Source organism: Argopecten irradians, chromosome 7 (assembly GCF_041381155.1).
Source record: "Argopecten irradians isolate NY chromosome 7, Ai_NY, whole genome shotgun sequence".
NCBI lineage: Eukaryota > Metazoa > Mollusca > Bivalvia > Pectinida > Pectinidae > Argopecten > Argopecten irradians.
In genome coordinates this window covers 8,888,352-8,913,239 of record NC_091140.1, presented here as the reverse complement: position 1 = coordinate 8,913,239, position 24,888 = coordinate 8,888,352, and the positions used below count along the sequence as shown (strand labels likewise).

At 36.3% G+C, this 24,888-nt stretch overlaps 2 protein-coding genes across 2 annotated transcripts in view; one reads left to right on the top strand and one right to left on the bottom strand.

Annotated features, from left to right (window-relative positions):
* LOC138327481 (syntaxin-binding protein 4-like) overlaps positions 1-20,305 on the bottom strand; it is a 35,808-nt gene extending 15,503 nt beyond the window's left edge. The window contains exons 1-11 of the mRNA XM_069273603.1: positions 20,132-20,305; positions 10,415-10,515; positions 9,847-9,914; positions 9,267-9,362; positions 6,033-6,102; positions 3,612-3,686; positions 3,324-3,439; positions 3,098-3,207; positions 1,601-1,721; positions 1,032-1,243; positions 515-611 (exon numbers count right to left, since the gene is read on the bottom strand). Of these exons, the coding sequence (XP_069129704.1) occupies positions 515-611; positions 1,032-1,243; positions 1,601-1,721; positions 3,098-3,207; positions 3,324-3,439; positions 3,612-3,686; positions 6,033-6,102; positions 9,267-9,362; positions 9,847-9,914; positions 10,415-10,476 (1,027 nt within the window). The 5' untranslated portion in view covers positions 10,477-10,515; positions 20,132-20,305. The remainder of the gene's footprint in view (positions 1-514; positions 612-1,031; positions 1,244-1,600; positions 1,722-3,097; positions 3,208-3,323; positions 3,440-3,611; positions 3,687-6,032; positions 6,103-9,266; positions 9,363-9,846; positions 9,915-10,414; positions 10,516-20,131) is intronic.
* A 48-nt stretch (positions 20,306-20,353) lies between these two features.
* LOC138327482 (ubiquitin-like protein 3) overlaps positions 20,354-24,888 on the top strand; it is a 30,044-nt gene continuing 25,509 nt past the window's right edge. The window contains exon 1 of the mRNA XM_069273604.1: positions 20,354-20,678. Within this exon, the coding sequence (XP_069129705.1) occupies positions 20,649-20,678 (30 nt within the window). The 5' untranslated portion in view covers positions 20,354-20,648. The remainder of the gene's footprint in view (positions 20,679-24,888) is intronic.

The following is a 24,888-nucleotide window of genomic DNA, read 5'->3' as shown; positions in this document are numbered from 1 at the left end:
CTACCATTGCATTATGAGTGCTATCTCTTACTTAGTTTCAGAGAAGAAGTTGTTTTTATGGAAATAGCCAAATTGACCCCATTTGACCCCGCCCCTCAGGCCCCCGGGGGGTCAGCCCCATCATTTGTACAATTTTGAATCCCCACCCTATAAGGATGCTACCATTGCATTATGGGTGCTATCCCATGCTTGGTTTCAGAGAAGAAGTTGTTTATATGGAAATAGCCAAATTGACCCCTTTTGGCCCCGTCCCTCAGGCCCCCGGGGGATCAGCCCCATCATTTGTACAATTTTCAGTAAGTAACCTATAAGGATGCTACCAGTCAAATTTTTTTGAAATCCGACCAGCGGTTATGGAGAAGAACTCGATTGTTGACGGACGCCGGACGCCGGACGACAGACGACGGACGCCGGACACTGCGGTATCCCATAAGCTCACCTCGGTCCTTCGGACCAGGTGAGTTAACAAGTGTAATTTATAACTCTAATGACTGGACTAACATGATTTACATACCTCCATAGTTGACAGTACCAGAAGCATCAATATTAAGTTGTTCACTCATCAGCTGTTGTTGTTCTGGGGTTGGGTCCAAACCCAGATACCTCAGTGCCTGTAACACAGATATGTGTGAGGAGTCAATCAGAGCCGCCTACTTAGATGTCATAGAGAGTCTACTCCAATCTTTCTTATGTCCTAGAAGTGGTATTATTACATGTGCTTTGTCTTTTGTGCTAAGTTAACTAATGGTGGGGGCATATGTTGTTACAAAGAAACCACACTCATTTTCAGTGCCATATACCGTATTCGACCCTGTCTCTATAATACCCTATCCCCATACAAAAAACGATGTATGTATAGTATTAATATAAATAAGATGTCATCACTTATAATGATGAATTTCCTACTGCCAATACTGAAACAATTAATTATAAAAAAGATGTCATGCTCACCAATTAAAATGATTTTTTTTTAAAAACTCAGATAAACTGATAAGCATGTACACATCAAGATAAACTAGGTAACTTCTCACCACTTCTAGTTTCTCTATCTTTAATCTGACGTGAGGATCCAGGGATAGTTTGCGGGACTGTGACATGGATTTAGACTTTCCTGTATGAGAGTTGAATATTGAGTTTCCTACATCAGTCTGGGAGCCAGGCACATTGAAGGCACTTGTTCCTTGTACTGGCGAGGGTTCCTCCACACCAAACAAGGGAGACAACTCTACACTACCAGTCATCCCTGAAATATCAGAATTAACAGGTACTTCATGTTGATATAAAAATCAACATTTACAGGTACATAAAATTATTTTAATTATTGAAAACTATGATACCGATCATTTTTTAATTCACTGACTTCCAATGTATTTTTCTGATTTCAGAATTATCTTTAGTAACCTCCTATCAATATTGTAGGCCTTTATCGATCAAGCCAAACATTGAAGGATAGGCAGTTAAATGATGATGCCTGTAATTTTCTTTTCACCGTTGAAAGATAATTTCAACAAAATTACTCATAATATTTTGCCTAAAAACAAAACTGATTTTTAGTTTAAATTTAATGTTATGACATTAGATGTAATGAAATCCTACTGACCTTTGACCTGAGGTGTGGAGGCCATGTTAGGCACCATTTTCCTTGACATAGCCTTTGGTAGACCACTTGGGGCTGGAGCCACACCGTTGGTAACTATGTCCTGGCCGCGGTCGGACATTCTCTGTAAGTAACAATATCACCATCACAAAATGCAAGTTAACGTTGTATGGTCTGTGAAATGTTGTATTTTTGGCATAGAAAAAGTATTTAAAGTGTTCTACATATTTTTCTTCGCCTCTGTAAGTTTTAAACTTTCGATATTTACCGACTTTGTAAACTTCATATTCGCAAAGTTATTAAACATTTAAATTAAATTATTGTTTTTTTGACGTGTACACGTTTAAAATAGCTCGGAAGTATCCGAACTGTTGTGATCTGTACGGCTATTGCCGATATTGACCACGTGATACGGCTCGAGAGGTTAGGATCTATACAGATATTGCCGATATCAGTCACGTGATGCAACTTGTTTTTCGGATATTATCCAAAAGTTTGAAACATGGCGTTGACCGTGGCGGTTCTTTCAAAACTTGTGATATTTCATGAGACATTTACCGCTGTGTCAATAGTATATTGGAGCTTTCATGGATCTGAACTATCATATATAAGCATCCATATTCACATATTGAATGTTTTATGAGAGTTTTACAAAAATTCCAAAAAAATTACAAGAAATACAACTTTAAGCTTTATTATATCTATGGATATGAATAGTAACACTTCAAAGAAAACTATTAAACATACCAGTTATTTGTATCTATGTTGTTGTACATTTTAACAATTTTTGGTAAAATATTCGTGATCTATAATTTAATGTTTGCAGATGAATGCTTACTGAAATTTAAAATGTCTCCAAGACACACACATACGTGATGCATATATGACAAAATAATAAGAACCAGACAGTAAATGACTAATTATTTATGTAAGTGGCCATTAGCAATACATCTATCATAAAGAGAAGTCAAAGTACATTTTAACAATTTCTGGTAAAATATTCGTGATTTTAATTTAATGTTTGCAGATGAATGCTTACTGAAATTTAAAATGTCTCCCAGACACACACATACATGATGCATATTTGACAAAATAATAAGAAGCAGACAGTAAATGACTAATTATTAATGTAAGTGGCCATTAGCAATACATCTATCATAAAGAGAAGTCAAAGTACATTTTAACAATTTCTGGTAAAATATTCGTGATTTTAATTTAATGTTTGCAGATGAATGCTTACTGAAATTTAAAATGTCTCCCAGACACACACATACATGATGCATATTTGACAAAATAATAAGAAGCAGACAGTAAATGACGAATTATTAATGTAGGGCCATTAGCAATACATCTATCATAAAGTCAAACCAAAGGGAGAGGGATTCTTGGAAAATAAAACAGCCAAAATAAAACATCTTAACTCTAAGATACAATTTAGAATCTTATTTCGTTCTGGAAGTCTACATTTTTGCTAAGCCAAATCTAAATTGTCTCCCTTACCGACGCTGGTCCCCTGGGGCTGATCCTGGAGCCTGAAGAGTTCCTGGGGCTGATGTTGCTTGACTCGTTAACACCGTTCATTTCTGGAGATATACCAAAACTGTCTGTACCTGTGATAAAGTAAACACATTCTTAAATATTCAAACAGTTTAGTTTCAAAATTACATTTGAACAAAAATTTAAACATTCAAAGATTCATTTAAGCAAGACTGTATCCAGTACTAACCGTATCCTGAAGGAGTTGTTGCCCTTGAGCTGTGTTTGCTGTGTGAATCTGTTGGCACAGGTGTACTAGGGAAACTATAGCCATTTTGCTTCTCTATAATCTCTTTGAATTCAAGCCTGTAACACAAGGTATTCATTGAAAAATAAAACCTACTAGAAAATATAACAAATCTTTATTTTTGCTCAATACATTAAAACAATATCTCAATAGCAGTTTAGATAAAATATAGAATTATGTCAGTTTAGATAAATTGTGTGCTGACCAGATTAGACCCCATTGTCTACTTACCTAGCCTGTTCATCATTTGTAATGATCATTTCCACTCGATTGGTAGCAGAGGCCTGTCGTAGTATTGATACAGCCCTACAAACAATAAAACAGCTTTTCATGTTATTTTTCATGAATTCATTATACATTGGAGAATTGCACATCTTGTGATGAGCTGACAGTGAGTGCTCACCTCTCATTAGTGACCTACAATAATTCTGATGAGCTGATAGTGAGTACTCACCTCTCATAAGTGACCTACAATAATTGTGATGAGCTGACAGTGAGTACTCACCTCTCATCAGTAACCTACAATAATTATGATGAGCTGACAGTGAGTACTCACCTCTCATCAGTAACCTACAATAATCATGATGAACTGACAGTGAGTACTCACCTCTCATCAGTGACCTACAATAATTGTGATGAGCTGACAGTGAGTACTCACCTCTCATCAGTAACCTACAATAATCATGATGAACTGACAGTGAGTACTCACCTCTCATCAGTGACCTGCAATAATTATGATGAACTGACAGTGAGTACTCACCTCTCATCAGTGACCTACAATAATTGTGATGAGCTGACAGTGAGTACTCACCTCTCATCAGTAACCTACAATAATTATGATGAGCTGACAGTGAGTACTCACCTCTCATTAGTAACCTACAATAATTATGATGAACTGACAGTGAGTACTCACCTCTCATCAGTGACCTACAATAATTGTGATGAGCTGACAGTGAGTACTCACCTCTCATCAGTAACCTACAATAATTGTGATGAGCTGACAGTGAGTACTCACCTCTCATTAGTAACCTACAATAATTGTGATGAGCTGACAGTGAGTACTCACCTCTCATCAGTGACCTACAATAATTGTGATGAGCTGACAGTGAGTACTCACCTCTCATCAGTAACCTACAATAATTGTGATGAGCTGACAGTGAGTACTCACCTCTCATCAGTAACCTACAATAATTGTGATGAGCTGACAGTGAGTACTCACCTCTCATCAGTAACCTACAATAATTGTGATGAACTGACAGTGAGTACTCACCTCTCATCAGTAACCTACAATAATCATGATGAGCTGACAGTGAGTACTCACCTCTCATTAGTAACCTACAATAATTGTGATGAGCTGACAGTGAGTACTCACCTCTCATTAGTAACCTACAATAATTGTGATGAGCTGACAGTGAGTACTCACCTCTCATCAGTAACCTACAATAATTGTGATGAGCTGACAGTGAGTACTCACCTCTCATTAGTAACCTACAATAATTGTGATGAGCTGACAGTGAGTACTCACCTCTCATTAGTGACCTACAATAATTGTGATGAGCTGACAGTGAGTACTCACCTCTCATCAGTGACCTACAATTATTGTGATGAGCTGACAGTGAGTACTCACCTCTCATAAGTGACCTACAATAATTGTGTTGATCTGACAGTGAGTACTCACCTCTCATCAGTGACCTACAATAATTGTGTTGATCTGACAGTGTGTACTCACCTCTCATCAGTGACCTGATAAGCAATAATTGTGATGAGCTGACAGTGAGTACTCACCTCTCATCAGTAACCTACAATAATTGTGATGAGCTGACAGTGAGTACTCACCTCTCATCAGTGACCTACAATAATTGTGATGAGCTGACAGTGAGTACTCACCTCTCATTAGTAACCTACAATAATTGTGATGAGCTGACAGTGAGTACTCACCTCTCATCAGTAACCTACAATAATTGTGTTGATCTGACAGTGAGTACTCACCTCTCATCAGTGACCTACAATAATTGTGATGAGCTGACAGTGAGTACTCACCTCTCATCAGTGACCTACAATAATTGTGATGAGCTGACAGTGAGTACTCACCTCTCATTAGTAACCTACAATAATTATGATGAACTGACAGTGAGTACTCACCTCTCATCAGTAACCTACAATAATTATGATGAACTGACAGTGAGTACTCACCTCTCATCAGTAACCTACAATAATTATGATGAACTGACAGTGAGTACTCACCTCTCATCAGTAACCTACAATAATTATGATGAACTGACAGTGAGTACTCACCTCTCATCAGTAACCTACAATAATTATGATGAACTGACAGTGAGTACTCACCTCTCATCAGTAACCTACAATAATTGTGATGAGCTGACAGTGAGTACTCACCTCTCATCAGTGACCTACAATAATTGTGATGAGCTGACAGTGAGTACTCACCTCTCATCAGTGACCTACAATAATTGTGATGAGCTGACAGTGAGTACTCACCTCTCATAAGTGACCTACAATAATTGTGATGAACTGACAGTGAGTACTCACCTCTCATCAGTGACCTACAATAATTGTGTTGATCTGACAGTGAGTACTCACCTCTTGCTAGTAACCTACAATAATTGTGATGATCTGACAGTGAGTACTCACCTCTCGTTAGTGACACCCTCCAGACTCTCCCCGTTAACCTCCAGAATCTGATCTCCATGCTGTAGATGCCCTGTTACAAACAACACACAAATGTTTACTACTTCTTACTAAATATAAAACAAGAAGACAGAAACAGCTTTCGGAAGTTGAAGCATATAACCTATGATTAAACATAATAACACTTAAACAATACCACAGCCTCCTCAGTGAAATAAAATATGTGTGAAACAGATTTAAGGATATAAATATTTAAAATATTCAGCCATATCCTTACTTATAATATATCTGTATAGATGTATTCAATGTTGGATTGACGGTAAGTATGAGTCATGTATTTGTCTCATACCTTATAATATATCTGTATAGATGTATTCAATGTTGGATTGACGGTAAGTATGGCATGTATTTATCACATACCTTATAATATATCTGTATAGATGTATTTAATGTTGGATTGATGGTAAGTATGAGTCAAGTGTTGGATTGACGGTAAGTATGAGTCAAGTATTTGTCACATACCTTATAATATATCTGTATAGATGTATTCAATGTTGGATTGATGGTAAGTATGAGTCATGTATTTGTCACATACCTTATAATATATCTGTATAGATGTATTCAATGTTGGATTGACGGTAAGTATGGCATGTATTTATCACATACCTTATAATATATCTGTATAGATGTATTTAATGTTGGATTGATGGTAAGTATGAGTCAAGTATTTGTCACATACCTTATAATATATCTGTATAGATGTATTTAATGTTGGATTGATGGTAAGTATGAGTCAAGTATTTGTCACATACCTTATAATATATCTGTATAGATGTATTCAATGTTGGATTGATGGTAAGTATGAGTCATGTATTTATCACACATACCTTATAATATATCTGTATAGATGTATTCAATGTTTGATTGATGGTAAGTATGAGTCATGTATTTGTCACATACCTTATAATATATCTGTATAGATGTATTCAATGTTGGATTGATGGTAAGTATGAGTCAAGTATTTGTCACATACCTTATAATATATCTGTATAGATGTATTCAATGTTGGATTGACGGTAAGTATGAGTCAAGTATTTGTCACATACCTTATAATATATCTGTATAGATGTATTCAATGTTTGATTAATGGTAAGTATGAGGCATGTATTTATCACATACCTTATAATATATCTGTATAGATGTACTCAATGTTTGATTGATGGTAAGTATGGCATGTATTTATCACATACCTTATAATATATCTGTATAGATGTATTCAATGTTTGATTGATGGTAAGTATGAGTCATGTATTTATCACACTTCTTATAATATATCTGTATAGATGTATTCAATGTTGGATTGACAGTAAGTATGAGTCAGTATTTATCACATCTTCTTATAATATATCTGTATAGATGTATTCAATGTTGGATTGACAGTAAGAATGAGTCACGTATTTATCACATACCTTATAATATATCTGTATAGATGTATTCAATGTTGGATTGATGGTAAGTATGAGTCATGTATTTGTCACATACCTTATAATATATCTGTATAGATGTATTCAATGTTGGATTGATGGTAAGTATGAGTCATGTATTTATCACATACCTTATAATATATCTGTATAGATGTATTCAATGTTTGATTAATGGTAAGTATGAGTCATGTATTTATCACATACCTTATAATATATCTGTATAAATGTATTCAATGTTGGATTGACGGTATATTAAAGTATGAGTCATGTATTTATCACACTTCTTATAATATATCTGTATAGATGTATTCAATGTTGGATTGACAGTAAGAATGAGTCAAGTATTTGTCACATACCTTATAATATATCTGTATAGATGTATTCAATGTTGGATTGACAGTAAGTATGAGTCAAGTATTTGTCACATACCTTATAATATATCTGTATAGATGTATTCAATGTTGGATTGACAGTAAGAATGAGTCAAGTATTTGTCACATACCTTATAATATATCTGTATAGATGTATTCAATGTTGGATTAATGGTAAGTATGAGTCATGTATTTATCACATACCTTATAATATATCTGTATAAATGTATTCAATGTTGGATTGACGGTAAATATGAGGCATGTATTTATCACATACCTTATAATATATCTGTATAGATGTATTCAATGTTGGATTGACGGTAAGTATGAGTCATGTATTTGTCACATACCTTATAATATATATCTGTATAAATGTATTCAATGTTGGATTGATGGTAAGTATGAGTCATGTATTTATCACATACCTTATAATATATCTGTATAGATGTATTCAATGTTGGATTGATGGTAAGTATGAGTCATGTATTTGTCACATACCTTATAATATATCTGTATAAATGTATTCAATGTTGGATTGACGGTAAGTATGAGTCATGTATTTGTCACATACCTTATAATATATCTGTATAAATGTATTCAATGTTGGATTGATGGTAAGTATGAGTTATGTATTTATCACATACCTTATAATATATCTGTATAAATGTATTCAATGTTGGATTGATGGTAAGTATGAGTCATGTATTTATCACATACCTTATAATATATCTGTATAAATGTACTCAATGTTGTATGAATGGTAAATATGAGGCATGTATTTATCACACTTCTTATAATATATCTGTATAGATGTATTCAATGTTTGATTGATGGTAAGTATGAGTCATGTATTTATCACATACCTAATAATATATATCTGTATAGATGTATTCAATGTTGGATTGACGGTAAGTATGAGTCAAGTATTTGTCACATACCTTATAATATATCTGTATAGATGTATTCAATGTTTGATTAATGGTAAGTATGAGTCATGTATTTATCACATACCTTATAATATATCTGTATAAATGTATTCAATGTTGGATTGACGGTATATTAAAGTATGAGTCATGTATTTGTCACATACCTTATAATATATCTGTATAGATGTACTCAATGTTGTATGAATGGTAAGTATGAGTCATGTATTTGTCACATACCTTATAATATATCTGTATAGATGTACTCAATGTTGGATTAATGGTAAGTATGAGTCATGTATTTGTCACATACCTTATAATATATCTGTATAGATGTACTCAATGTTGGATTGACGGTAAGTATGAGTCATGTATTTATCACATACCTTATAATATATCTGTATAGATGTATTCAATGTTGGATTGACGGTAAGCATGAGTCATGTATTTGTCACATACCTTCTATATCAGCCAAACCACCTGGTAAGGTTCTCTTCACAAATATGCCATTATTTTCTCGTCCGTCAACACTACATCCTCCACAGATCTTAATTCCTGTTAGATACATCAACATTGTTATTACACAGTTTGGCATTTTATCATGTATGATGATTATTCTTCTAAGTAATAAAACAATGGCTCATCCAAGTTCTCATTCACTTCAGACTAATTAGTCCGTTTTTATATTTGAATAAGTTTATTGGCCACATTTAATTAGAGTTTGTTGACATAAGGCGCATACAACGTTTCATTTAATATCTTCATATGAACTCACATTGTCAAATGGCTGATTTAAGGTCAACATCATACAAATGTTTTATTTATACAATACAACATACCAAGTTCAATCAAAATCCATTTATATTTACCAAAGTCATTATATTCACCATAATTTGTAATCATGTTGAAGACCGGTGAAAGAAAATAACTTCAGCAATTTGAGACATCTGTCTTAAACATCCTTTCATTATAAACATGATTCTAGAATATATATATAAATGTCTATCACAATGGTACGAGATATTTTACGGTAATTTACCTAGGCCCTTAGAGCAATCTTTATAGATAATCAGCTCAGCATCCCTTCCTTCATCTTCCTCATCAGTGCTGAAAGCAACAGAAAATTATCATTTTAGGCTTGGTGGAAATATGTTGTGTCTACACTTTATCAAATAATATTTTTGTTTTCTTTTTTCTAAGTAATTTTGAATAGTATAGTTATCTCTATAATTATATCACCTATTCTATTTAATTTCATGATGAATATATAATACTCCTTAATCCATGATAAATTAGATGTACTTTACATGTTATGATATACAATTTCTGTAGAAATAATCAATTGATACATAATATCTTTCTACCAAGCCTATAACCGGAAGTAATAGAAGAAGACTGATATAGGCAATGCGTCTGTTGTCTAATTCTTTTAACAATACTTTGTAATTTTCTTTATATTTGTATTGTTAATAAAATATTTCTGAAATGAAAACACAAAATTATCAGGTTAGCTGGTTTTACTATAGGTAAATGTATTCTCAGAAAAACAGAATGATATCATCAATTAAATTTTCAAAAGTATTTTCGATAATTAAACTAAATCTCACCCATTTTCTAACTCATAGTTCTGCTCTGTTTCTATCTGTGTTACAACAACAGTCGACGACATGTCTGGCCTTGGGGATATTAATTACATAATCTGTGCTCTCTGTAAAACATAAAAAATGACAAAATTACATACATTTTTCTACTACAATTTCTTCTCATCTTAATTCAACATTGATGGAGTACATAGAATTCAAACAAGTTTTGTCTTTGATGCAGGTCAAAAAAAGAGTGAGCATGACCTAACAAATTTTGAGTCTGTCACAACGGCCACCATATTATCATGGGACCTACCGGTATGTTGTAAGTTAATGGTACATGACAAATTTACAGGTGAGGACTGTCAAATGATACATTTTCTTTGACAGATATGTACAAATATATATAATGTAGGCTATTCAGCATTAATTTCAAGCCAACTTTAAAGTCCCAATATCCGTATCTGTCTGATGATTCCATTGATTTAGAAGACTAGCCGACATTGAAATGTCAATTGCGGAGAACACTACTGTAGCTACATAATATCTTTCTGAACTCTTCTGAGAACAGGTCATGAATTTTCTGACCTCCATTCGGCAATGATTCTAACTTTTATGGCAACTAGTTTAAAATGAAGTTATTAAGAAATCATTATCAATATTCTTTATATTAATACAGCTTAATTTTAACTACATCTACAAATACATGTACTAACAATAAAATCTAACAATAAAATCTAACTTGACTTTTTGCTGTTACGTTTAGCTATATATATATAAATAAAAAGACATTTACACAGGTCTCTAGGTCTTAATATATTCTGTACATAAGTTTAGGTGGAGACAACTCTTTATGAGAAATTAAATATATATATATTTGACTTTAAAACCCCTTTATCAAAATATCATACACTATGTAATTATAACATGCTATTTATTTTAACTTTCAGAAAGTCCACATTAAGCTATATATACATTTCTTTCTCTCCTTCCTTAAATGATGGTACAACCAGACACACAATATTAGTCATAACAATTGTACAATGTATATCACACTGGTTTCATCAATCTTTTAGCCATGCAATCCTTGTATGCATTCTATTTTTTACACAAAATATTGGATTGCATACTGAACTTATGTTATAACAAATTATGTGTTGAGTAGCAGGTCTGAATCATACAAGTAATCAGGTTGATTGCTATCGACCATATATATATAGATATAAATAATATATATATATATTATTTTCTTTTCACATATATAAATATGACAGTGTTTTCGAAGGAAAGTCTACAAATGATGAATTTGACGTCTTAACAGTGGTAAAGAAGATATTTAGAATGGTCATTTATATGTTTATGATTATGTGATTTTCAGAGGCAGTGCTCCACTACAACACAAAGGGACCATTTCGTACCCGGCCGGAAGGTACAGTAGGCCGGGTACGTATATTCGTTCTCAGCAATGTTGAGAGTGATCCACTCTTGAAAGGATGACTGCTTGGTTTGGGCCTCGGCACATGTCAATACTCTTCATAAGATAGCATTACGGAACTTCACAAAGCATCTACAATAATGGATAACCTCAGAGAAAATGTCTTCGATCTAGTTGACGAGAGAACGAAAGAACTTCAAGAACGACGTTCCAAGGAAGAAAATGTGATATTGTTTAATATGCCTAAATGTGAAAACCAAACACCAGATGAAATAAAAACCAATGACACCCAGGTCTTTAACCAGTTATGTACAGCCCTCACTGGATCCATACCGGAAACACTCTCCATGTATAGACTCGGCAAGCATAACAAAGACAAATCCAGGCCACTAGTAGCTGTCATGAAGGCAAAACAGGAGCGTAAACAACTCCTGGAGAAGGCAAGAAATATCAAAGACACCTCCATCTCTAAAGAATGCCATATTGACAAGAGATCTTACCAAACTACAACGTGAGGAAAGAAAGGCAAAATTCAAAGCAAGAAAGACTGTTGAAAACTTAAAGGAGTCCTCCTCAAGCTCAAGCTCCTCTGGAACCAAGATAAACAAAAAATCTAAGGAGAAAGACCTGCTGTCTGGGGATAGCCCCGCCACAGGTCCTATCCGAAACCCTAGTCATCAAAACCCTTCAACCATCCAGAAATCAACAACCGTGGATGACGTTAGGTCACTACAATCAGTAGACTTTATAAGTCCTATAAGGCCCAGCCAAAGGTCAGCCAAGTTGAGAATGGTTACAGCTAGTGTATATAATGATACAACTCTCAACTCTTCCCAAATATCCATCATGGACGACCAAGAGGAAACACTAGCATATGCAATTGATTCGGACGATGACCCGGTCAACGATACCATTACCGAATCAGGTTCCCAAAAGACCATATTATAGGATACCTGTTTTACCAGTTTTACCCAAGATGATGTTCAAAATGAAGTATGTGGGAAACTAACTACTATGTACTCGAACTGTGATACACTAACACAAACCAAAAAAGCTGAATTAGAAGACATTATACGGATTAGTCACCCTGACATAATATGTCTAACCGAGATTCTTCAAAAAACACCATCATATACTTATGACGATCGCCACTACAAGATAGAAAACTATCACCACTATGTAGCTAGCAACATGAAGAGAGGAGTAGTGATCTACATTAAGTGTAACATCAACTCGGAATACGTTGAGCTAGACCCTCTAGAAGATCAAGTATCCTGCACCATTAATCTACGAAATAGAGACCAACTCCTTATTTGGAATATCTATAGGAGCCCAAATAACACAGAAGAGAACAACAATAAAATACTAGAAATCTTTGACAGGCTGTATACTATGAACTTTACACATATATTAATAGTAGGAGATTTGAACTTCAAACAGATCAACTGGGAGACTATGTCAACAACGGTCGGAAACAACCACCCTGCTAACAAATTTTTGTCTACTATCGAGGACTGCTACATGTTTCAACACGTAAAGGATCCGACTAGATATAGAGAAGGCCAAGTAAGTAATATCCTGGACCTGATCATCACAAATGAGGAAGGAATGGTGGAAAATCTTGAGTATAATCCAAGTCTAGGTTCCAGTGACCACCTAGTACTAGCATTTGACCTAATCGTGTATGTTGATAGCAACCCTAAAGACAACACTAAAACAAGATACAACTTTCATAAAGGAGACTATGAAACTATCAGGCAAAATCTTACAAACATCCAACTACAAGACATTGAGAACTGTTCTAATGTATCGGAAGCCTGGGAAGTCTTCAGTCAACAACTCGATAGGGAAATTAGGGAGAACATTCCACTACATCAAACTTACAGCCAAAGAAATTCAAAACCATACATATCCAAAACAGCAAAGGATGCAGTTAGACGAAAACGGAAATGCTGGACCAAATACCTACATTGTAAATCTGCTCACAATTTTGCTGAATATAAAATGGCTAGGAACCGAGCTACACAAACTCTGAGGCATTCCAAATACTACTACGAAAAAGACCTGGCTGACAAAACAAGAGATCCCAGAGGGATCTTGGCGCCCACCAAAGAATGATCTATGTCTGACAATGGAAAGAGGGATCTTTTCCCTGCTTTTCAAACTTTTTCAAACACGACTACACATAAAATTTGAGACAGATCGCTGCAGTACTTTCTAAGAAATAGTGGTAACAAACTTCAACAATGAAATCCAAGATGGCGGCCGTGCAGCCATCTTGTTGACCTATCAGTAACAAAATGCAATATGCACAACTAAGGCCCTAAGGGAACCTACATATAAAATTTGAGAGACATCCTTTCAGTACCTTTTTTAGAAATAGCAATAACAAACTTTAACTATCAAAATCCAAGATGGCTGCCAGACGGCCATCTTGTTGACTGATTGGTCCCAAAACGCAATATGCATAACTAGGGCCCTAGGGGAACCTATGTATGGAATTTGCTTGAGATCTCTTCAATAATTTCTGAGAAATAGTGGTAACAAACTTCCACTACCAAAATCCAAGATGGCCGTCTGTCTTGTTGACAAATCAGTATCAAAACACAATATGCACAACTAGGTCCCTAGGGGAACCTACATATGAAATTTGAGAAAGATCCCTTTTGTACTTTCTCAGAAATTGCGGTAACAAACTTTAACTATCAAAATACAAGATGGCCGCCTGGCAGCCATCTTGTTCACCGATCGGTCCCAAAATGCAATATGCACAACTAGGGCCCTAGGGGAACCTATATATGACATTTGAGATAGATCCCTTTAGTACTTTCTGAGAAATAGCAGTAACAAACTTTAATTATCAAAATCCAAGATGGTCGCCTGGCAGCCATCTTGTTGACCGATCGGTCCCAAAATGCAATATGCACAACTAGGGCCCTAGGGGAACCTACATATGAAATTTGAGAAAGATCCCTTCAGTACTTTCTGAGAAATAGCGGTAACAAACTTTAATTATCAAAATCCAAGATGGCCACGTGTCCGCCATCTTGTTGACCGATCGGTCCCAAAATGCAATATGCACAACTAGGGCCCTAGGGGAACTTGCATATGAAATTTGAGAAAGATCCCTTTAGTACTTTCTGAGAAATAGCGGTAACAAACTTTAACTATCAAAATCCAAGATGGCCGCCTGTCGGCCATCTTGTTCACCGATCGGTCCCAAAACGCAATATGCACAACTAGGGTCCGAGGGGAACCTACATATGAAATGTGAGAAAGATCCCTTCAGTACTTTCTGAGAAATAGCGGTAACAAACTTAAACTATCAAAATCCAAGATGGCCGCCTGTCGGCCATCTTGTTGACCGATCGGTCCCAAAATGCAATATGCACAACTAGGGTCCTAGGGGAACCTACATATGAAATTTGAGAAAGATCCCTTCAGTACTTTCTGAGAAATAGCGGTAACAAACTTTAACTATCAAAATCCAAGATGGCCGCCTGTCGGCCATCTTGTTGACCGATCGGTCCCAAAATGCAATATGCACAACTAGGGCCATAGGGGAACCTACATATGAAATTTGAAAAAGATCCCTTTAGTACTTTCTGAGAAATAGCGGTAACAAGAATTGTTAACGGACGGACGGACGGACGGACGGACGGACGGACGGACGGACGGACGGACGGACGGACGACGGACCGCAGAGGAAAGAATCAGAGAAAGACCACACCTTTCAACCAGAAATTATGCTGAACCCCTTGAGACGATTACTGTGACTGTCACACAAATTGAAAAAGCCATCAATAAAATCAACCCTAACAAATCACCAGGTCCAGATAATATCCATCCAATGCTGCTGGCAAAAACAGTTAATGAAATAAAAAGTGTACTAACTATTATATTCAACAAATCAATCCAAGAAGGGACACTCCCAGACCCATGGAAAAAAGCCAACGTCTGCCCAATATTCAAAAAAGGTTCAAGGAAAGACCCAAGTAACTACAGACCAATCAGCCTGACCTCAGTACCTAGCAAGATTTTACAAAGAATAGTGAGAGACGAAATTGTCAAACATATGGATACCAACAACCTATTCACAAAAGAGCAACACGGTTTCAGACAAGGACGTTCATGCACCACTCAATTACTGGAATGCCTGGAAGACTGGACAATATCAATGGATGAAGGGCACAATACCGATGTGATATACCTGGACTTCAGCAAGGCGTTTGACAAGGTATGTCACAGCTTACTGCTACACAAACTGGAACAATATGGTATTAAAGGGAGAGTACTCCAATGGATCAGAAATTTTCTCACGGACATGGAACAACGAGTAATTGTTAACGGAACACGTTCCCATAGTCTACCTGTAACAAGTGGAGTTCCCCAAGGAAGTGTTCTGGGACCTGTACTGTTTCTGATCTATGTAAATGATATTCCAGAAGTTGTGCCATGCCTCGTTAAAATGTTTGCTGACGACACCAAACTTTACAAACAAATATCAACTCCGGGTAACAGACAAGAACTACAAAATAGCATAGATAAAATGGTAAAGTGGGCAGAGAACTGGCTGATGACTCTCAATCTTACCAAATGTAAACATATGGAGATTGGTAACAACGAGAAAACATCCCAATACAACATCCGGAACGAATCCTCAAACATAACTATCCAGAAAGTCTCAACAGAAAAGGATCTAGGTGTGATCATAGATGAGAAGCTGAACTTCTCGGAACAAGCTAACATAGCAGCACAAAAAGGAAATCGTATCATGGGAGTAATTTTTAAGTCATTTACATACATGGACCAACATATATTCAGAACTCTTTACAAATCCCTGGTACGACCGCACTTAGAATATGCCACTACCATCTGGTCACCATTCCTACAAAAAGATATCATCAAAATCGAAAATGTCCAACGGAGAGCTACAAAGAGGATTAAAAATATCAAAGACTTGTCCTACGAAGACAGACTTAGAACATTGGGTCTCCCTACACTGGAGTATAGACGAAAACGTTGTGATTTGATTCAACTATACAAGATTATTAATAAGCATGATAAAATAGTCTCAGACACAATGTTTAGTAGTCGACCATACCAGTCAACCCGAGGAAATACCCACAAACTGTTCAAGAGACAGGTCAGGCTGAATACAACAAAAAATGCCTTCCCCAATAGAGTCGTCAACCACTGGAATGCATTACCAAACGAGGTAGTCAACGCCAAGTCAATCAACAGCTTTAAGACTCAGCTAAACAAATATTGGAAGACCAACAACAAGTTTGTCCTAAGTGAACATCCTTAGTGAGGCCGGTAGTGTAACTTTAAAATAGATTTGGTCTAAGGAAACTGCAAAAGAGACTCTATTAAACACATATGCAGCCTATAGACCAATTCTAATCGCCAGTCTACTCAGGTTTATATACTCATTTACCATTAAGTAGTACAAGTTGTTTGGGGATTGCCCCGCCACTTGTATCAGTGTTCCCCATTATATATCATTGTATCAATCTACCCTATAGATAGATCATAATTATATGAAACTAAATCTATTAACTAGTACGTATACACATAGGGTACCCTCAATTCATTTGACACCAATATTTTAAAATGATACATATTTTCAGTCCCTATGACTGGAATTTATAGATATTTTATTTTTTTGTTAATAGTGATACTTTTAAATTTTTGTAAATAATTCTATAATATCTGTGCGTGCGTATCCGGAACTCAAAAGTCGGTGTAGGAGGGGGAAAAACCCCTATCTCCACCAAGATCTATAATACCATCAATGCCTCTCTACAAGTGTGTACACTTTCAACGAGGCCGCCATCAGCGAAGTATCAGCGAAGTATTAACTTACTAATGATGTCACCTATAAGAATACTGCACTAACTGCATTTATCTCTCCTCGTACACAACTGTTGAGTTGTCTCATAAGGTTACCATAATTCATAGTTGTGATGGATATATCGCTTCACTAACTTTTTGATAATTATATATATATATAGTTATATACACGATTCAACAATTTATTATTGATGTAATGATATGCACATCTGAATAACACATAATGTGAAATCATATGCATGTTTCTTATCCATTAAAATATAAAAAAAAATCAAAACAAGAGGCCCAAAGGGCCTTAACGGTCATCTGACTACCTTGGCAATAGTAAAATTAATTTCATATGGTGTCACTTTGTCAGGACCATGTCAGGATCATTTTCCATTTCCTTCAACAAATTTTATTTCAAACAAGAGGCCCAAGGGCCTTAACATGTAGGAAATTAATTAGATATAGTGTCATAGTAGCCTTCTTCAATTTGGGATCAACCAGAGATGTAACAATACTTTGTCGATCCATGTCAGGATCATCTCAGGCAAGTTTCAGCCAAATCACATAGGCAGAACTTGAGAAGAAGTTCAAAATGTGTTTTCAAGATGGCGGCTGTGGCGGCCATCTTGGATTTCGGATCGACCCGAAAAATAACAACACTTTGTCGGGACCATGTCAGGATCATTTCATGCAAGTTTCAGCCAAATCGAACCAGTAAAACTTGAGAAGAAGTTCAAAATGTGTTTTCAATATGGCAGATGTGCCGGTCATCTTGGATTTCGGATTGACCCGAAAAATAACAACACTTTGTCGGGACCATGTCAGGATCATTTCATGCAAGTTTCAGCCAAATCGCACCGGTAGAACTTGAGAAGAAGTTCAAAATGTGTTTTCAAGATGGCGGCTGTGGCGGCCATCTTGGATTTCGGATCAACCCGAAAAATAACAACACTTTGTCGGGACCATGTCAGGATCATTTCATGCAAGTTTCAGCCAAATCGCACCGGTAGAACTTGAGAAGAAGTTCAAAATGTGTTTTCAAGATGGCGGCTGTGGCGGCCATCTTGGATTTCGGATCGACCCGAAAAATAACAACACTCTGTCGGGACCATGTCAGGATCATTTCATGCAAGTTTCAGCCAAATCGCACTAGTAGAACTTGAGAAGTTCAAAATGTGTTTTCAAGATGGCGCCTGTGGCGGCCATCTTGGATTTCGGATCGACCCGAATAATAACAACACTTTGTCGGGACCATGTCAGGATCATTTCATGCAAGTTTCAGCCAAATCGCACCGGTAGAACTTGAGAAGAAGTTCAAAATGTGTTTTCAAGATGGCGGCTGTGGCGGCCATCTTGGATTTCGGATCGACCCGAAAAATAACAACACTTTGTCAGGACCATGTCAGGATCATTTCATGCAAGTTTCAGCCAAATCGCACCGGTAGAACTTGAGAAGAAGTTCAAAATGTGTTTTCAAGATGGCGCCTGTGGCGGCCATCTTGGATTTCGGATCGACCCGAAAAATAACAAAACTTTGTCGGGACCATGTCAGGATCATTTCATGCAAGTTTCAGCCAAATCGCACCGGTAGAACTTGAGAAGAAGTTTAAAATGTGTTTTCAAGATGGCGGCTGTGGCGGCCATCTTGGATTTCGGATCGACCCGAAAAATAACAACACTTTGTCGGGACCATGTCAGGATCATTTCATGCAAGTTTCAGCCAAATCGCACCGGTAGAACTTGAGAAGAAGTTCAAAATGTGTTTTCAAGATGGCGCCTGTGGCGGCCATCTTGGATTTCGGATCGACCCGAAAAATAACAACACTTTGTCAGGACCATGTCAGGATCATTTCATGCAAGTTTCAGCCAAATCGCACCGGTAGAACTTGAGAAGAAGTTCAAAATGTGTTTTCAAGATGGCGGCTGTGGCGGCCATCTTGGATTTCGGATCGACCCGAAAAATAACAACACTTTGTCGGGACCATCTCAGGATCATTTCAGGTAAGTTTCAGCTCAATCCCACTGGTCAAACTTGAGAAGAAGTTCAAAATGTGAAAAGTTAACGCACGGCGGACGGCGCACGGCGCACGGCGCACGGCGCACGGCGCACGGCGCACGGCGGACGGCGCACGACGACGGACGAAACATGATGACTATAGGTCATCCTGACCCTTCGGGTCAGATGAAAAAAAAATCAAAAACATACCTTGTTCAACAGTATGCTACCAATTATCGATGCAATCAGTATTTTCACTATGTTGTGGGCTCTAATTGGAAATAAAAGCGTTATCATTGTCTAGTACGAACCATAGACCTACACAAACCGATATACCAGAAAAAACATATCAGTTTCGCTCTATATCAACAAATGTGCAGGGCTTGATATATTGTAATGGCCATTTCTGTACACTGATGTATGAGGAGTAAGAAGTTATCCTTTTTGTGAGCTTTTACCATATTACCTTCCAAACTTGTCTCTTGCCATGAAGATCAAAGCACCAACATATGCTAAATGTGAACTACAATATATACAATTTACATCATCGTTTGAGTTATACTTGAGTTATCGCTGAAAAAACTGAAATATGTTCCAACTTTTCTGACTTGTGTGTACAAAGGAAACGGAAACACTTGTGAAAATGGCGCATGCTTCGTGAAGTCTTATAAAAAATATTACCCACAAGCCTGTTCGTGCTTCTTCTTTATCGCCGCCATAGCAGCTTTCGAGGAATATTATCATTAATTTTAATAGAAGATTTCTTGCGTTTTTTTGAAAAGAGAAGACCTTGTGGTACTTTAAGATGTGTAGAGTTGTTCAAATTTAGTGAGGATTTCATCTCGACAAACGAAGTGTTGTCACATCATCAAGATTTTGATTCAAAATGAGGCCTGTCGTGACATAATTGTTCTCATCCTCAACCTATCAGCTGACCCTGGCAGTCAGGATCGTACATTGACGACTGTATATCCCTAACAACTATGGGGTCAAGAGGAATACCCGGTGATAAGGTAATTGTTCGTTATACCGATAAACCGAGCGAGCCCCAAACAATATGAATACAAAGCTTTTGTCATGTCGATTTTCAGATGATGTAAAGCAGAGATGTGAACAACCCAAACAACGAGTTGGTTTCATTTTCAGAAAGAAATAAGGAGTAAACGAGAAACAGAATTAAACAGAAACTTTCAAAAACTGTAATTCTGTGTGGATCAAAACTGTCTGTCATAAGCGTGTATCTGTTTTATCGCTGTTGTTTATTTACATATGAATGTATTGTGAAGGGGGTTGACCTACTTAATACATAAATGTCACTGACAGTTCACTGCTAACAAGAAACTCGTTTGTCAGTTAATGTATTACTACATTATGGATTAAAAGTTTAGTACGAAAGTCGATAGGGGTATTTTGGTAGAAGGCAAAAAATTTGTGTATTATATATGCGAAACTTTCGCATTATTTCGCGAAGCTTTTGTTGTTATTATGTGAAACTAATTATGCCAAACTTTAGGCGTTATTACGCGAAACTTTAGCGTTTACACGGAACTTTGGCGTTATTAAGCGAAAGGAAGCCACACTTTGATTCCGGAAGCCACATTTAATATGGACGAGCAAGAACTTTGTCATCTAAACATATGACGTAGTCTGGAATGCTGAAGTTCACTCAAACTATATGTTGAAACATCGTTTAAATCTGAAAATTGTTTCCATCTTGTTAATTCCAATTGATTTAGATACCGCTTTACAGATGATTTGCTTTTCATAACTTTCAGGTGTTAATTAAGCTATAATATACTCCCATGCATCCACATACTTTTCATGTTCATTTTAGAATAGGTTCTGATATCCATTTTACACACAATTTATAAGAAGCAAATTTTCTCTTTGCTTGGATCTATATACTGTTACTAAAATAACTCCCATGAGTATCCATACTTTCTAACAAATGCACTGATATACAATGAATTTTATCTTAGCGTTCACGTTACTGCTTATGACATTTTATTGTTGGAAATCCAAATGTATAAGACAAAAATTTCCACTTATCCCATAGTCACGTGGAGGTCAATGTATAGCATATGGACTGGGATCATTTTTATAAACATCAGTTATATTAGTGTTGTGACGTCATAGTCGCATCAATATTTAACTTTTAATTCCCACTATCCAAAAAATTCATCAGGGTAGTATCTTACGGCCATCCTTTTTCTTACTTACAAGCACCTCAAATAATTCTATTGACGTTTTTCGGAGAAAATTCTTATCTAATTCAAATTAGAGGCCTTTCATTCGCTTAATGTGCATATAGGTGTTATACTGCCCCAGTAAAATATAAGATAAAGACTCTCGATTATGTAAATTGGTATGGTTTAACATCATATTAAAATTTATAATTAAAAAAAAAAAGTTTCACATTATAAAGCCAAAATTTTCGCGTAATTACACGATTTTTATTTTCTTCTACCAAAATGAGCCCAATCAGCTTTAGTAGTTTTGTATATATCTGTAAAGTTAATAACATAATTTCTCTACTTAATACAATTTTTTTGTAATATGTAATTATGAGTAGACAGCCTATAAATACATGGTTACATTTAATTTGAAGTTACTAATGAAAATTAAAAGCCAACTGGATCAGGAGCTGAACACACTATAGGGGATCAAACATTGATAATGTTGACGTTCATTAGGTTGTGAACAGGAAAACAAGATATATAATAAAAGTCAGTAAAATAGAGAAAAGGGATTGTGAATAGATGTGTATGCATGATTTTTTTTGTTTTTGCCGAAATTCAGGTTGCTTTTGTAACCAGGTCATTATATGCACAGGATTTTTGTTTTTGTAGAAAAAATATCAAGATTACTTCTCTTAAACTTTTTGGTTAAGTCCAATGAAACTTCACAGCAATGCAGGGGACCATGTGTAGATGTGCATACAGTTTTGGTTGCCATGGTGACCAGGTAGATGTGCACACAGGGTTTTTATTTTTGCTGAAATTTTGGTTGCCATGATGGTAACCAGGTTGCTATACACATGTTTTTATAGGAAAAAAATATCCAGATACGGTAATTCCTCCTAAAGTCTTGGGTTAATTTCATTGAAACTTCACAGCAATGTTGGGGGTCCATATAGTTACCATGGTGACCAGGTGAGTCACTATACATGTTTTGTAAAATTGACAATAAATTTGATCAAAGTGGTTCTGAAGAACAAGATAATGTTTTTAATGGTGGTCCAAAAGTTTGGGGTGTATGAGTTTCGTCGGAATTGTCTTACGTCATGATAAATAAAAGTGTACAATTAGCCGGTCAGTAAACATGCAAGAAATGTCGTACAAAACTTGTCGTAAACAATCGCTTTTGTGTTTTTGCTCATATCATGTTATATTTTAAATATCAAGTGTCTAAACTGGGGCTGCAAGGATATACCAGTACTTCCATACGATACGTATCACGATGCATGCCTCTTGATTTGATTATTTTCGATACAATACATTTGTTTTCTGTCATCTTACATTTCCCACAGTTTTAAGTGCGAGCATACTAGCACTATTATTTAACTTGTCTGGTGTAGAGTCCGTGTACATCCGCTATGTACAGATTCCAACTGCGCACATGATACCGGAAGTCAGTGTCTTATACGCTTAAATAGATGTTGCTGTGATTTAGTGACACCAAACTTTCAAAAACTTATACTAAGATATACTTCTCAGCAATAACCTCCTAGTACTATAAAGTAACAACAGTGATATTACACAGTGCTAAATGCATTTGTTTTTTGTAAACTTAAAGCGGCATATCATACAAACTCTTGCATCAGTCTCAATATTCTAAGCATCTGATCGACTTTGAAAACTTCTGAAACAATTATGATATTAATGCAAATCAGGTTTATAAAGTCCATAAAAGAAAATGAATAAATGGATAACTTTTAGTACCAGCCACGTGCACATATTTAATTTATTTCACATCACCTTAGCTAGGTCCTATTGCTTACTAAACCCTGTAACCACAGACCGCATTTGCTGCAGTTCTAATAAATACTTATAAAAAAACAGAATAGGAAAAATGTGTAAGAAACAGAATAAAAAAGAAACATTATAAAATATCAGTCTAAATGTTTGAGCTCTATATATATATTTTGATCTCATGTACCCCAGAAAAGAGTTCAAGCGACTGCTGCGTGCGTGGCACAGGTAAGTCACCACGTGCACAGAGACTGGACAGTGTTCTAGTGGACAACTATTTTAAACAGCGAAACAAGTCTATTGTATCAATATCAATATGATAATAAACATACTTCTATGTAACAAAGAACACACTTAACAAAGTTAAAAGTTATTTCTCTTCTGATGAAGTAAAGGAACACATATTTATTACAATACAACAAGGGCGTAAACCATCTCCTTGCAATAGTCCTTGCAAGGATAAGAGCAAAAGTGCTCCATACACCTCTTGCAAAGGATGATTTCATACTGGAAATAAAGTTTAGGAAGGAGTTAGCGAGCACTTAATATCTAACAGACATATTTCTAGGTTTTTTTAGCTCACCTGGCCCAAAGGGCCGGTGAGCTTATGTCATGGCGCGGCGTCCGTCGTCCGTCCGTGTGTCCGTCCGTCGTCTGTCCGGCTGTCAACATTTCCTTTAAATCGCTACTAGTCATAGAGTTCTGCATGGATTGTAACCAAATTTGGCCACAAACATCCTTGGGGGAAGAACTTGTATAAATTTTGGCTCTGACCCCCGGGGGCAGGAGGGGCGGGGCCCAATAGGGAAAATAAAGGTAAATCCTATAAAACGCTACTTGTTCTAGAGTTCTGCATGGATTGTAACCAAATTTGGCCACAAACATCCTTGGTGGAAGGGGAACAGAACTTGTATAAATTTTGGCTCTGACCCCCCGGGGGCAGGAGGGGCAGGCCCAATAAGGGAAAAAGAGATAAATCCTATAAATCGCTACTTGTCTTAGAGTTCTGCATGGATTGTAACCAAATTTGGCCACAAACATCCTTGGGGGAAGGGGAACAGAACTTGTATAAATTTTGGCTCTGACCCCCCAGGGGCAGGAGGGGCGGGGCCCAATAGGGGAAATAGAGGTAAATCCTATAAATCGCTACCTGTCCTAGAGTTCTGCATGGATTGAAACCAAATTTGGCCACAAACATCCTTGGGGGAAGGGGAACAGAACTTGTATAAATTTTGGCTCTGACCCCCCAGGG